The sequence below is a fragment of the Hemitrygon akajei genome, chromosome 31, assembly GCF_048418815.1.
Source record: "Hemitrygon akajei chromosome 31, sHemAka1.3, whole genome shotgun sequence".
Classification (NCBI taxonomy): Eukaryota; Metazoa; Chordata; class Chondrichthyes; order Myliobatiformes; family Dasyatidae; genus Hemitrygon; species Hemitrygon akajei.
In genome coordinates, this window is record NC_133154.1 from 22,638,213 (window position 1) to 22,653,800 (window position 15,588).

Below are 15,588 nucleotides of genomic sequence, written 5' to 3' on the forward strand. Positions count from 1 at the left end.
CCTTACAAGGTGCGGAACGAAAGACTGTGTGGTGCGCCACTCCTCACACAGACATTTCGCAGTATTTTACGAGGTCGAGTTGCGAGCTCAACACTCAACCCGGCACGGAAGGGATTCGAACCCAGGAACCTCCGTTCCGGAGTCCGGCACTGATGTCACTGCGCCACCAGCCGGATTCCACTCCTGTACCTCATAAGGTGGCCACTGAGTGTGGTATTACCTCTGAAGTGTAGCTAGATTGAGAGATCAAGGGTTCGCCTTTAGTATATGATGCTGCTGTCTTGCTTTGCTCTCCTCCTGCTCACGCCTCCTCTCCGTTGCTTCCCACACTGGTGACTCTTGACTTTTCCTTCTCCCTCCAACCAGCTGGCTTCACTAAGAAGCCCCAGGGCCAAACGGGGAAGCCCGGAGGGAACGCGGAGTTTGTGGCCGAGGTGGACAGGCCCAACGTGAAGGTGAAATGGCAGAAGGGCGGGAAGGACCTCGTAGCTGGCCCCAAGTACACCATCAAGGTCGAGGGCAAGAAGCACACGCTGATCGTCAACGACCTGAACAAACAGGATGACTCGGTCTACATGGCGGTGTTGGGCAACGCCAAGGAAAAATTTGAGCTGCAAGTGAAGGAACCTGGTTTGTAAACATCCTGGTTTGACCCTCTCCCTTGGATTGACCAGAGGAAAGTATTATCTGTTCATTAATCATGTTTTTCAATTGCAGAGAAGACCGAGCCTGAAGCAGCCCCTGGTAAGATCTTTGTTCCACTTGCCCTTCTTCTCCTATTGAAACACAGCAGTTCATAACTGGTGATTTTGAGAAAGCTTTGGATACCAGACTAGTTGATTCTCATCTTTGGGAATAGTTAGAAACAAATTGGAATTGGTTTACTATTGTCACATGTGCTGAGATATAGTGAAGAGATTTGTTTGTGCACCATCCTGTTAGATCAGTCCTTAGTACATCGAGACAGTAGGACAACAGAATATATTGTTACAGAGAAAGTGCTGAGCAGGCAGACAAGTAAACACAATTGTCCTGATGAACGGTCTAGGCTCGAAACGTTGACTGTTTGTTCCTTTTCATAGATGCTGCCTGACCAGTATTTTGCATGTGTTACTCTAGACCCGGGGTTCCCAACTTTTTTTTTTGTAATTTATTTTTTATTGAAGTTCATCATCAAACAAACATTTCCATAAGATGTATTTCAGACACTGTACATATATATCATGTAATCATATATATCACAAGTCTCCACAAAGTATTTATCTGAGGTATACACTTATAGAAAAGAGTGGAAAGAAAAAAACAAGCAAAAGGAAAAAAACTATGTACAAGTAGGGAGTGATCTTTTTTACAACATATTCATTGATTTGTGAGAATAAAATCAGGCCTATGAGGCATTACGTAGTTAAACCATTTTTCCCAGTATGAATCAAATTGTTCCAGCTTATGATTAACAGATGCTGTTATCTTCTCCGTTTTGTAAATGTCCATTGTAATTTCCATCCATGCATTTAAAGTTGGGCTCTCCTGTGATAACCATTTTCTAGTAAGAGTCTTTTTACCAGCCACCAACAGTATATTCATCAAATATTTATCACTTTTCAACCATTCTTGAGGTATATATCCAAAATATATGGTCTTACTCTTGAAGGGTATTTCACATTTAAAGATGTCTTGTAGGGCACTGTGTGTCCCCCTCCAATAGTTTTTGATAACAGGGCAGTCCCAAAAAATATGATAATGATTTGCATTTTGATTTCCACAATTTCTCCAGCAAACAGGGAGGTTGCTATCATGGGTTCCCAACTTTTTAATGCCATGGATCAACACCATTTAGCAAGGGGTGTCCGTGATGCTAGGTTGGGAACCCCAGCTCTAGACAAATAGAGGTAGATTGGGAAATCAAGATTTTATCTTTTAGCGTGTGAGAGATCCATTCAAGAGACAGATAGCAGTAGAAAAGAAGCTTATTTGAGCCAGGTGGCATGTGTTCACAAGCTTTATGTCTTTCACCCAGTAGAGGTGACGGGTCCCTGATTATGTTGGCGGCTTTGTCGAGGCAGTGGGAAGTGTTTTGCAGATGATGCTAAATCTTGGGCGATCTGTGCCTCTGATTACTCAGTCATTGTGTGTGTTCAGTGTTGGTGAGGCCACAACGTTGGCCATGGTGACATGGTGGAATGTTCTGGCCAGTGGGTAGAAGATAGCCAAGATCTCATTCAATGGCAGAGCATGATGATGAGATATTACCTGCACATAATTGCCTACATTCTTATGCAAATAGGACACCACCAGGAAGGATCCTTCACAATTCCCAAAGTCTCTGTCTCTGCCGTGCAAAAGGTGACACCAGTGTGGAGTTGGTCTCCTGAAGCACAACTGTGTTCAACCACAGGGTTATTGATTGTTCGATCAGCTAATAGAATCCCACAAGGAAAGCTGACCCAAAGACATCCTAGGATTATTCGGGAACAGTTTGACCTTAACGTTGCTTTAAAAAAAAAGAAAATGGCAAAAGTAATGGGACTTTAATTGGTCTATTATTGTCACGTACCGAGGTACGGAGAAAACGGTATTAAATGGCATCAATACAGACCATTTCATTATAACGATGCATTGAGGAAGTACAAGAAAAAACAATAATGCAGAATCAAGTTTTAGTTACAGAGAAAGTTCTTGTAGGTAGACAAGGTAGATTGTAAGATCAAGAGTCTATTTTATTGTACTAGGTAACTGTTCGATAGTCTTATAGCAGTGGAATAGAAGCTGTCCTTGAACCTGATCGGTTGCATTTCGCCATGTCCTGGTTCGACCTGAAGTCTGGCATCTTTGGGGCTTGTGCGGCCCCTGTGGACATGAATTCTCGCCGGTGTCGCGTACTGAAGTGCAGCGGGAGCCGGAACATCGAAGACGGCGCGAGTGGCTGTGGGAGGGCTCTGCACTCGGTAATCAATCCGCCGATTCTTGAGTTGGAGAACTGGAAGTAAAAAGCAATGCTTCAGACTGACCGTAACATGGAAGTAGCAACTGCGGTCTCCCCCGCCCCTGTGGAAGGAGCGATATCTGTCTCTCCCTTGTGAGAGGGAGGGAGAGAGGGGGAGAAGGGGAGAGGGAGAGAGGGAGAGGGGAGAGAGAGAGAGAGAGAGGGAGGGAGGGAGAGAGAGAGCCTGTGGGATGTAAAAGATGATGGAGTGAACAGTTAGTTTTTGATGGACTGTATACCACAGTCTCTTTGGAGGCTTTGCTGTTGTTGGTATGGTGGGTGGTGGGAATGATGACACTTTATGCTAGAATGGGGGGTGGAGTTGGGTGGAGGGTTGAAGCTGCTTGCTGCTGTTTAAAGGTGGGAGGAGGGGGCAGGGGGCTTTGGGGTTCTTATGTTTTTTCGGGTTGTTCATTCTTGGGGTTTTTTACTTCTGTTTCGAGGATGTCTGCAAAGAGTAAGAATTTCAGGTTGTATACCGTACACATTCTCTGATATTAAATGGATCTATTGAACTATTGATGGTGTGTACTTTCTGGCTTTTGTATCTTCAGCCTGATGGATGGGTGGGGAGAAGAGACAATATCCATGGTGGGTGGTATCTTTGATTATGTTAGCTGCTTCAGGTTTTTAAGGTAGGCCAGTGATAATTTTAAGGATATTTAAAAGACAGAAGTGAGGAAATAGTTTTGGAATTTCTCTCCAAATCTCTCTAGAAATATTAACCAGGTTTTTTTGGAATGGAAGACTACGATAACAGTTTGAGTCCTGAAGGCTTGTCAATTGAACATATGTTGTGTCAATCCAGGCAAGGTGTCTGAACACTGGGGGCATGTGTCAGTTATCCAGATCGATGGCGTGGTTATTTTCCCTGAGCAGCTGCTCTCTGCTGAGGGCAGTGTCCATGGATTCTTCCCACAAGGAGTTCCCTGTGGACATTTGGGACTGGAGCATGGTCTCCGTATGAATGTTGTCCCCTCCCGATCGATCTCTGGGGTGTATTGTTGGGGAGGGGGGAGAGGCTAGAGAGGCGGGACATTGTGTAACGGCAGAATTCGTCATGAATGTGCCACTGTTCAGAGTTGACAGCCAGCCAACAGTTACACTCCTGACTTTTGGATTAAAAAATGCCGCAGGAACTCAGCAGGTCAGGCAACATCTATTGAAATGAGTGAGAAACCGACGTTTCAGACCAGTACCCTTCATCAGGACTGGAAAGGAAGGTGGACAGAAGTCAGAATAAAAAAGGTGTGTGGGGGTGGGGGGGAGAGCTGACAGGTGATGGGGAAAGGTGATGTAATAGGAAGCTGGGAGGTGATTGGTGGAAGAGGTGAAGGGCTGAAGAAGGAAGACTCTGATTGGAGGGGAGAGTGGACATTGGGAGAAGGGGAAGGAGGTGGGGCACCAGAAGGAGGTGATGGGTAGTGGAGGAAAAGAGAGAAGAGTGAAGGGGGAGCATTTACTGGAAGTTAGAGAAATCGATGTTCACGCCATCAGGTTGGATATGGGATGTTGCTCCTCCAACCTGAGGAAGGCCTCATCGTGGCAATGGACCAGTATGTCGGAATGGGAATGGGGATTGGAATTAAAATGGTTGGCTACTGGGAAATCCTGCCTGTTGCGGATGGAGCAAAGGTGAATGCTTTCTTGGGATGCTTCTGGATTGTGACCGGGTAGTCAGTGAATATGAGGAAAATAGAATATTGCTGAACTAGTTGCTACAAAGATACTTTATAATTCCCTTAATTTCCCCTTCTAAGTTCAACAGATGAAACCTTTTCCCTTTCCAGATGGAAGAGATTGTCTTTGATATTTCTTGAATGTTCATTAATTATTGATTGTATTTAACACTTTCCTTTGTTTTAAAGCTGCAGAAGAGTCTGCTGAACTCCCTGAAGATGGTAAGCATTTGGATTCACTTTTCTCCATTGATTACAAGACTAGAGAATCGTGCAGCGGGGGTTGGGGGGCAGTCTGCCCATCATTTCCATGTCAGCCCTTCAAAACATCTCCACTTTCCTCTGCAGTTAATCCAGTTTCAGATATCTAACCAATTGACCTTTGGAAGTTCCTGCTGATTTTACTTTGAAGTGGTCTTCACCACTGCTGCACGTTTCTCTGATGATACCCGAACATTGAGGGAACAGGGATGGGAAGGGCTTGTTGGACTAGACTTGGGTCTGACTTGGGTTGACCACATAGTTACATCTCCAAGGTTCCCTTGATGGATTTTTATATTGAGTGCAATTAGAAAGTCTTCTAAACTGCTGAATACAAGTTCTCTCTCTCTACTACTTTTTCAATATATTGGTGGAAACGTTTGTTTTTGGACCAAAGCAACGTACTGTCCACTTTGTTTTGTCACTGGACAATGTGATTTCTTACAGTGGTCATGCCAGAGGTGAGTCCAAGTGTTGGGTGATTGCTAGTATGTGCTTGGTGTTAACAACAGAAGTGGGTTTAGAATTGGTACATCCGCGAATAGGCCTTTCAGCCTACCAAATGTCAAAGTAATGACCCTAATGAAGCCCAGTTACCCTCATCGCTTCTGCCTGCGCATGATCCGTATTCCTCCATGTGCCCCTCTGAGAGCCTGTTAAATGCCTCTGTTGTACTTGTCTCTGTCACCACCTCTGGCAGCACATTCCAGGATCTGACCACTCTACATGTAACAAAAAAAACTTACCCTGCATATCTCCTTTGAACTTGCCCCCTCTCACTTTAAGTGTGTGCCCTGTAAGATTAGACAATTGACCCTGGGGAAAAGTTGCTGGCTGTCTGGTACGTACTTCTCAATCCTACAAACTTATATCATGTCTCTTCTCAGTCTCAGTTACCTACTTAACTACTGCTCGTAATTCCGCTGGTGTTTAGGGCAGCAGTGAAGGTCCTCCATCTCTGGCGGTGTTCAGGGCTTCCTTCATCGTGTCAGAAGCTTCCTCTCGGTTTTCACTACTGACAGTCTTGCGAGTCCCGGGTGGAAATTCAGGAATACCGTCCCACTCAGATGTAGAAGGATTCTTCATCATTGTCTCCGTAACAATTTTGTTTTACCAGTCAGGGTTGTTGGCCCTGAGCTGAACCCCTGAATCTGGAGGACCAGTGGACCACTCCTAGTCTGGCCTCGACCCTTTGACCTGTTTGGCATGGGTGACCCGACCAAGAGCCAAAGCCTAAGGCCCTGACTCCGGCCAACATGGCTCTCCGGGTCATTGAGGCACGCAAGCCTCCAAACCCTACGACAAGGTTGTGGTCCTCCTGGAGGTCAGTCTCCGTTGCTCCACCAAAAACAGCCGAAGTTTGGCCAGCCACTTGTTAGAGCCCCTGTCCTCTAATCCAGCCAGTGCTCTGGAAAGCTTGGTGGTGCCGTGGGGTGGCATAGTGGTGTCGCGATCATTGTAATGCGTTACTGCAGCATCAGCCAGCAATCAGTGGCCTGGGTTTAATTTCTGCCGTTGTCTGTAAGGAGTTCGTGTGTTCTCCATGTGACTGCATGGAATTCCTCCAAGTGCTCTGGTTTCCTCCCACGTTCCAAGGATGTACCGGTTAATTGGTCATGTGTGTAATGGGTGGCATTGGCTCATTGGGCCAGAAGGGCCTGTTACAGTACTAAATAATAGAATAAAGCGAATCTCAACTAATCCCGGTAAACGGCTTCTGCATTCTCTTCAGGTCTTCCTGAAGTAGATCTTTCCTATGCCATTGACTTCATTGCCAAGGTTGTCTATCAGGAGCGAGGAGCACCAGCAGTCTGATCCAACGCATTCACCCCAAGTCAGAGTTAACCCCATGGCTACCAGCTGTCGGGTCTGTACCTTTTGTGAGCTTTCAGTTCATACGGTGTACAGAGAACATTGGGGAGATCTGGAAGGGGTGGATATTTCATTGAAGACCTCTCGGACAGCAGACAGGTGTGCAGTGAAGCATGATATGGAACATAGAATATAGCGACTACATACACTGGAATCCAGAGCAACAAACATGTCCTGATGCAGTGTTTCATAGAAGGTGGAACACTGCAGCACAGTGCAGACCATTTAGCCCATAATGTTGTGCTGATTTTTTTTAACTCATTCCAAGATCAATTTAACTCTTTTCTCCTACATAGCCCTCCACTTTTCCATCAACCGTGTACGTATCGAAGGGCTTCTTAAGTGTCCCCAATGTCCCTGCTTCTACGACCACCACTCCACGCACCCGCCACTCTCTGAGTTAAACAAAAAAGCTCCGACATGCCCCCCCCCCCCCCCCCGGTACTTTCCTCCAATCGCGGTAAAATTACACCCTCTCATATTGGCCTTGCCACCCGGGGTTGTTGAGGGGGGGCGGGGCTGGGGGGAGAAGGTGCTAGCTGCCTTTTCTATGTCTCCTTACCATCTTGTACACCTCCATCAAGTCTCTTCCCGTCTTCCGTCACTCCAGAGGGAAAAACTGTAGCTCGCTCAGCTTTTCCTCACTGAGGCATGCTCTCTAATACTTGCCTTCTACACTATCAACAACACCAATATGGACCAAAATCACACTAATTAATATATAGTGCATTCACCTTTAAAAGACAATCAGAATCAGGTTTATTATCACCGACACGTTTGTGAAATTTGTTGTTCTGCAGCAGCAACGCATGCAATACATAAATAATATATTTATGTTAAAATGAGAAATATTTAATCAAAAATTAAAAATAAAATAAATTAATGCGAAAAGAGACGAAGTAGTGAGGACGTGTTCATGGTTTCATTGCCCATTCAGAAGTATGATGGTGGAAGGGTGAGAAATGTTCCTAAAATGTTCAGTGTGTGTCCTTGAGCTTCTGTACCTCCTCCCTGATGGTAGTAATGAGACGAGGGCATATCCCAAATGTCGAGGGTCTTCAGTGATGGATGCTACCTTCTTGGGGCACAATCTTTTCAGAATATCTACAACCCTTTGAAGTTTTTTTATTCAGTCCTGTGCATTGGTGACGTAACCAGTCAGAATCTCTACACGCTACACCTGTAGAAATGTTCTTGGAGAGAAAGTCGCTTAACTAGTGTACCCAGTAGTGGAGTGAGATTTCGACCTGTGGCTCGGAAGGTCACGGGGACATTGTTTGTAAGATTTGATCTGGAGTTCATCATTTATGAGATCTGATGATGAGGAGATATGAAGCACCAGGTGATTCCATTTCATTATGAAACTGTTCTGATTGAAACGGCTGCAATTGCAGACCATTTTTTGATGCACTATCCTCAGGACCTGAAGTTTTCCAGAGTCCGATTGGTGGTGGTATGTGACCCCGTGCGTTTGGTGGTGGTATGTGACCCCGTGCGTTTGGTGGTGGAATGTGACCCCGTGCGTTTGGCGATGGAATGCGACCCTGTGCGTTTCGGGTGTTATACGACCCCGTGCGTTTGGCGATGGAATGCGACCCCGTGCGTTTGGGGTGTTATACGACCCCGTGCATTTGGCGGTGGTATGTGACCCTACACATTTTATCTCAGTCCATACTCGGTGGCGGTCCACCAACTTGAGAAGAGTCTCCACCCTTCTCCCCAAATAGCAGTGGACAGTTTGTGTCCACCCTCAGGCTCAGTCACACCACTTCTTCCTGTAAAGGGCCTTTGACGAGATGGCGCAAATGAGGCTGCGAAGCAAGATAAGAGCCCCTGGTAGTACAGGACAGATACTAGTTTGGATAGAAGACTGGCTAACTGGCAGGAGGTAAAGACTGGGAATAAAGGGGGCCTTTCCTGGTTGGTTGCCAGTAACTAGTGGTGTTTTGCGGGGCTTGTTGGGATAATTTCTTTTCACGTTATATGTCACGTTACGTATATATGGGGAGAAGGCAAGAATGGTGTTAAGAGGGATAATAAATCAACCATGATAGAATGGTGGCATAGACATGATGGGCCAAATGGCCTAATTCTGTTCCTACAGTACTGTGTAAAAGTCTTAGAGATATATATAGTAGCTGGCAAGAATCTTAGGCACATATATATATTTTAGCAGGTGTGCCTAAGACTTTGCACAGTACTGTAGTAATTTTATTGACTGCACTGTACTGCTGCCACAAAAAACCAAATTCTGTGACACATGCGAGTGATGATAAACCTGATTCTGATATGGGTCTCTATTGTGGACTGAGAGTGGGAAGGAGGCAGGGAGAGGGGAATCATGCTTGAGAAAAGGCGAAGGGAGAGAGGAGGGAGTGGGAAGCACCATTCTGCAATGATCAATAAACCAATTGATCGGAATCAAGTGACCTTGCCTGGTGAGTCTGCACCCATGCCCCATCCCACAGCACCCCACCCTCGCCATTCCTAACAGCCTATCCTCCCGCCAGATTTACAAGTTTGCTCCTGCTCCACATTGACAAATACAGTACCATGCAAAAGTCTTAGGCACCGGGGCTAATATATATGTGTCTAAGACGTTTGCACAATACTGTACGTCTGCAATATTATTACCTCCTCACTCTCCTTACCTCTTTATGCTTGTGTACAGGAAATGATATTAAACAATCTTGAATCTTGTGGTTTGTGGTCTAAGAGTCTCAACCACTGTCTGGAGCTTAATGATAACTCCTTCAGGGATTGTCCTTCCACACCACCATTGTGATTACACATCTTGCTTGCCCAGAACACGTTTGGCTTCCTGTCCCATTTTGTCTATGGGACACTGGGAAATGTAGGTCGTTGATCTCACACCATAATACAGCGCAATCCCCGAATGAAACCCTTTGCGGTCTTTTTACTGTTAGGTAACTTTGGCTTTCTCCGTCCACGCACGTCTGCAAGTACTCAGTCCTGCCCAGAACGTGGTTTCTGCCAGTTCCAGTGACATGCTGGTTGTCTGGAGCTCATGACCAGCACCCAGTCAGACAGTCCTGTCAGTCTCACCAAATCACCCACGATTTAGACCGATGCACGTTACCGGTAAACGTAAGAGAGTCTGCAGATGCTGGAGATCCTGCGCGACAAACACGCAGACTGGTTGCATCACCGTCTGGCGTGGAAGGGCCACTGCACAGAGAGTTACAAACTCAGCCAGCTCTGTCACGGCCTCCCCAGCACCGAGAACACCTTCAAAAGGCGATGCCTCACAAAGGCAGTGTCAGTCATTCAGGACCCCCATCACCCAGGACGTGCCCTCTTCTCATTGCTACCATCAAGGAGGAGGTACAGGAGCCCGAAGACTCTCACTCAACATCTCAGGAGAATCTTCTTCCCCTCCCCCTGCCAGATTTCTGAATTAACAATGCCTCACTATTTCCTCTCTCTTTGCACTACTTAACTGAATTTTTAAATATGTATATATTGTAATTTATAGTTTTTATGTATTATTACTGCAAAACACCATAATTCATGACACATCAGTGATATTAAACCTGATTCTGAACTCATCGGGTTAAATAGTTGAATTTCATTTACATACGTATTTAAATTTAGTGTAATTTAAAGTTGTTTTTTAAAACTAATGCAGTGTACTGCTGCTGCAAAGCAACACATTTCATGATATATGCCAGTGATAATAAACCTGATTCTGAACTGCTGCCCGAAACATGGATGGTTTATTCCCTTTCATCGACACTGCCTGACTAGCCCTAGATTGTCATTGTGGGCCGAAAGGCCTGTCCCTGTGCTGTACTGTTCCCCTTGTTAAAAGGAGCCTTTTGCTCCCGAGAGACCTTCTGCTCGGCTTGTCTGAGACGGTCTCGGCTGCTGCCTTCCTCCAGCCCATCGTTTGCTAGTCCGAGATAGTGTTTTGGGGATTTTTCTGGTCGGCTTGAGAATAGGTTTTAAAGCTGAATTTATTGTCACGTGCACAAGTATGTGTCTGTGTGGGTGCAGTAAAGAAGCCCTCCCCGCAGCAGCTCGACAGGCAGAGAGCGTCAGAATAGGCGACGTTTACAGGGAATGCGTAACATTTGTAAGTACGCAGCTTTCACAAGAAAGGAAAGTGAAGCCCGCTTCACATTTGCAGAACCCAGTGGCTGAAGGGAGGTCGCTGTTCTTGAGCCTGGCGACGTGGGACCTCGGGCGTCTGTACCTCCTGCCCGATGGGAGCTGCGAGGAGGGGGGGGGGGCGTTGATGATAAGTAACTTTTAAACTCAAGTGGGTGAGAAGATTAGATTTTCTTTCTGACTGCCAAAGGTTATCCTGTTCTACTTTACCCAGCACCGTGCTGTCATTACCCTGGAATCATTTACCTCTTTGCAAGGGCAACTCCGAGGCAATCTCCACAAAGCCTGCTGAATAGACTTTGCTGTGAACTAAGGCGTAGAGAGAGGTATTTAAAATATGACCCAAGTGTTCAGATCTCTCATACAGCTTCAATTACTCTGTTTTCGGGCTGCTTCCCAGCGTAACGGAGAATCTGAATGGATTTGAGCAGGAGACTGGTTACACTTGAGTTTCACCATATAATATGGGGGAATGCATCTCAGCACAGTGACATTGTTATTTGCTGCTCATTCCCAGTTCATACAGGAGGGAAGGGATTTGCATAATCTTCCCATCTATATTTAAATAGTCTTCATCAGCTACGTGGCGAGTGGGCTGGTGTGAAGCTCTCCACGCAGCGTGAAATGGGTGAGAGAGGGCTCAGACAGATCAGATTATTTCCCACACGTACGCCGCCACGTGCAGTGGAATGCGTTGCCTGCGCCAAGTCAGATCAGCAGGGCAGCCCGGCGCCAACGCAGTGTGCCCACAACCCACAAACGCTTCTGAACAGCCACTAATCACGGGCATCACTGACGCTTGCCCGCGCTGCGCCAGAATGACCTGAAGACCCACGGGTAGACAACCCCTGATAGGGAAACATCGTACTCGACCCGAGTGATCGCACTGCTACTGCTCACCCTTATGCCTTTGGAATGTGGGAGGAAACCGGAGCATCCGGAGGAAACCTACACAGTCACGGGGAGAACGTACAAACTCCGTGCAGGCGGTGGTGGGAATCGAACCCCGATCTTACAGCCGGCACTGTAAAGTGCTAGGTTAACCGCGACGCTACAGTGCTGCTCACCTTTATACTGTGGTCGGCTCACAGAGTCATACACCCCAACTCATCCATCCCATCCAAGAAGCCCATCTAAGTCCTGACGAAGGGTCTCGGCCCGAAACATCGACTGTACTTCTTACTATAGACGCTGCCTGGCCTGCTGCGTACAACCAGCATTTTGTGTGTGTCATGGTCCCTTCTGGCACCTGGCTATCTTCCTCAGGAATTGGGCCTTAACCACCTAGTTTAGTTTTCAATCATTCCCAGGTTCCAATAACTATCAACCAAGGCAGCATAAGAATTAGACTTAGCCAGGTATTTCCCAAACCCTATATGCATTTTTTAGCTCATCAAGTTCCTGTTAAGATTTTGCACTGATCTAACAATGATCCATAATAATAAGGCCATTCAGCCCATCGAGTCTGCTCTGCCATTCCATCACAGGCAGACTTACTTTCCCTCCTAACTCTGTTTTCCTGCCCTCTCCCTGTGACCTTTGACATCCTTACTAATCAAGAACCTATCACCCGCTGCTTTAAATATACCCAATGACTTGGCCTCCACAGCTATCTGTGGCAATAAGTTTCTCAGATTCGCCATCCTTTAGGTAAAGAAATTCCTCCTCATCTCTGTTCTAAGGGGATGTCCTTGTGTTCTGAAGCTGTGCCCTCTGGTCCTAAATCCTCCCACTATAGGAAGCATCCTCTCCACGTCCACTCTATCTGGGCTTTTAGATATTTGGAATTGAATGTAAATATCCCACCTCATGTTCCCTATGTTCCCACCAAGTATCCTCCGCTCCTGAGGTAATTTACTGCGGCCAATTTACCCATCAGCTGGTACTTCATTGGGATGTGGGAGGATTCCGGAGCACCTGGTGGAAACATGGGGGCTGCAGGGAGAACGTGAACACAGACAGTGCCAAAGGTCAGGATCGAACCTGCGTCTCTAGTCTGTGAGGCAGTGGCTCTACCGCCATGCCTTTCGGTATTTGACATTTAACTCGATTACCATTTTATCATCGCCCGTTGTTAAATAGATTGTTGATCACAAAAACTCAGAGAGCTTACCTTGTACAATGATCTAAAACTAAACTTAACCTACACCTAAACCTTAGCTCTATTATCTAGCCGAACTTAAAGGGTTTCTTCCCCCAGTCTGTTAACCTGATCAGCCATTTTTTCAATCTTGCACCCTGACCAACAAACCACAGCAAATTCCTAGTACGTTCAAGATTCAAGAATCAAAGTTAAAATTCACCACAATGTACAGTGAAGTGCGTTGTTCGCGCTAACAACCAACACTCCTGAGCTGGGGATGGTCTGCTGGTGTCAGCACAGCATGCCCACCGCGCTCGGCAGAACAACGCAGATCACAAGCACCAAAACAACAGAGGCAAAACAAGTGCCGTCCCTCCTCCCTTCCCTCCCTCCCACCTACGTACACACACAATCCTCTAACCCCAAGACTGGACATCTTCATCGGCCTCCAGTAGACCCAGACACGCATTTATACGTGTAACTGTCTGTGGCGAATAAAGTCGGTCCTTGATTCCAAGCCTATCCTATCATCCCAATCAGCACATGCAATGCTGGTTAACTCAGCAGGTCAGGCAGCATTTCCTGGAAGAGATAGTCAACATTTCAGGCCGAGACCCTTCTTCAGGACCTGTATGCTCCTCAGATGGCGCTAACCCCTACCTTTGACCTTCCTGATCTGTGGCCTGACCAAAAGCAAGAGAATGAGCTTGCTGACAATATTTATTGATACTCTTCTGGTTTTCTTTTGTAAACCGTATATTATGACTTAATTATATTATATTATTCCCAGACTTAATTCTAAAGTGCCTGCACCATTTTGTTCTTTACAGATACGACCCCGGAGGAGGCCCACCACCAACTCACTGGTCTCTTCATTTTAAAGCCCGAAACAAAGAATGTGCGCGTTGGTAAGTCTGCCGCGGAAGCCGATCGCCTCATGGGGGTTAGAGGTTAGAGGTCAGCTTATGCAGGGGCTTCGGAGGAGGGTGTAGGGTGCCATGCCTCCCACTGGAAATCCGCAGTGATGTGTCCTAAACTTACGGCCAGATCATTCAGGAGGGCTCTGTAGGAAAGGAGGCTTTGATTATTCTTAGAGCAGGTTTAAAGTTTGACACGACATTGTAGGCTGTAGTATTCTATGTTTTTTGAAAGTCAAGAAGAACTTAATGTTGATCTCTGCCCCTGAAAATAGTGCACGGTAAGGGACAAGGTTTGATTGATGTACACTACTGTGCACATATAAATAGATAGAGTGCCTACAACTTTTGCACAGCACTGTAATAATTTTATGTTTTGCACTGTACTGCTGCCACAACAAAAAACACAAATTTCATGATGTATGTGAGTGACAATAAACCTGATTCTGATATGGGTCTCTATTGTGGACTGAGAGTGGGAAGGGGGGGTGGTTAGGGAGGAAATCATGGTTGTGAAAAGGGGAAGGGAGAGGGGAATCATGGTTGGGAAAAGGGGAAGGGAGAGGGGAAATCATGGTTGGGAAAAGGGGAAGGGAGAGTGGAAGGAGTGGGAAGCACCGGAGAAACATTCAGTAAATGACCAATAAACCAATTGTCTGAACTCAAATGACATTGCTTGGTGTCTCAGGGCTGGGTGTGTCTGCACCCACATCCCACCCCTGGCACTTCTCCTCCGCCACCTGTCCCGGACTCGCCATTCCCAACGTCTTTTGCTCCCACCGGATTTACAAATTCCCTCCCTGCTCCACATTGACAAATACAGTATTGTGCAAAGGTCTTAGGCACTCTAGCTGTATATATATATATGCCTAAGACTCTTGCACAGAAATATATTTGTCTTAATAGTTGAGAGTTTAAGGTGGGTAAAGATGGTGTGGTTAAGTTATTAGATTAGGTTGATCATTGATTCAGAGATACGAGCAGAAATCCTACTAAAATAATTGGGAAATGAATTAAATTGAGATTTTTAAATGTCAAAATCTATATGGTAACCATTGATTGTTATGTAAAAACAAGATTTAACACCCCTCCATCTGATCTAGATTAGACAATTCACTACGCATCTCTTAATAAATTCAAAGCCTGAATTTTATTGTCTCTGCAGAAATATCAGTGTAACTGTGTTGACTCCAGGCCAACAACTTAAACCATGAATTCCATTGCACCCTATGCACCAATACTCACTCAAACCACTTCTCCAAGTTATAGCACTGAATTTATAATGCTAGGGTATGAACTATAGCTGGACTGCAGATCAGGGGCTCTTTGTGGGGCTTTGCTGTGGCTTGCTTGGTGGGTGGTGGGGGGGGAAGATCTAGATGCTCGTGCTTGGGAGGGTGGGGGTCTTTGGGGTTCTGACATTTTTTCCCTTGTCATTCATCCTTTGGGGTTTTCTTCCGTTTCGTGGATGCCTGTGGAGAGTAAGAATTTCAGGTTGCATACTGTATAAAATTGATATTAAATTGAACCATTGAATTTTCTTTGAGATGGGGGATCTCCTGTTGGCTAAACAATTGATCCTTCTTTAGAGAGTGACTATCACAAGAAAGAACCCCAGTGTTAGTCTCTGAAGTTCTTGCTGCCTTGGATTTGAAGCCCCTT

At 46.0% G+C, this 15,588-nt stretch overlaps 1 protein-coding gene across 2 annotated transcripts in view; it reads left to right on the forward strand.

Annotated features, from left to right (window-relative positions):
- LOC140719260 (myosin-binding protein C, fast-type-like) overlaps positions 1–15,588 on the forward strand; it is a 106,668-nt gene that overhangs the window by 12,195 nt on the left and 78,885 nt on the right. Inside the window, exons 2-5 of one of the 2 annotated variants that reach the window (XM_073033754.1) lie at positions 367–630; positions 718–744; positions 4,852–4,884; positions 13,840–13,917. In XM_073033754.1, the coding sequence (XP_072889855.1) occupies positions 367–630; positions 718–744; positions 4,852–4,884; positions 13,840–13,917 (402 nt within the window). The remainder of the gene's footprint in view (positions 1–366; positions 631–717; positions 745–4,851; positions 4,885–13,839; positions 13,918–15,588) is intronic. The other variant, XM_073033755.1, reaches the window with a different exon arrangement.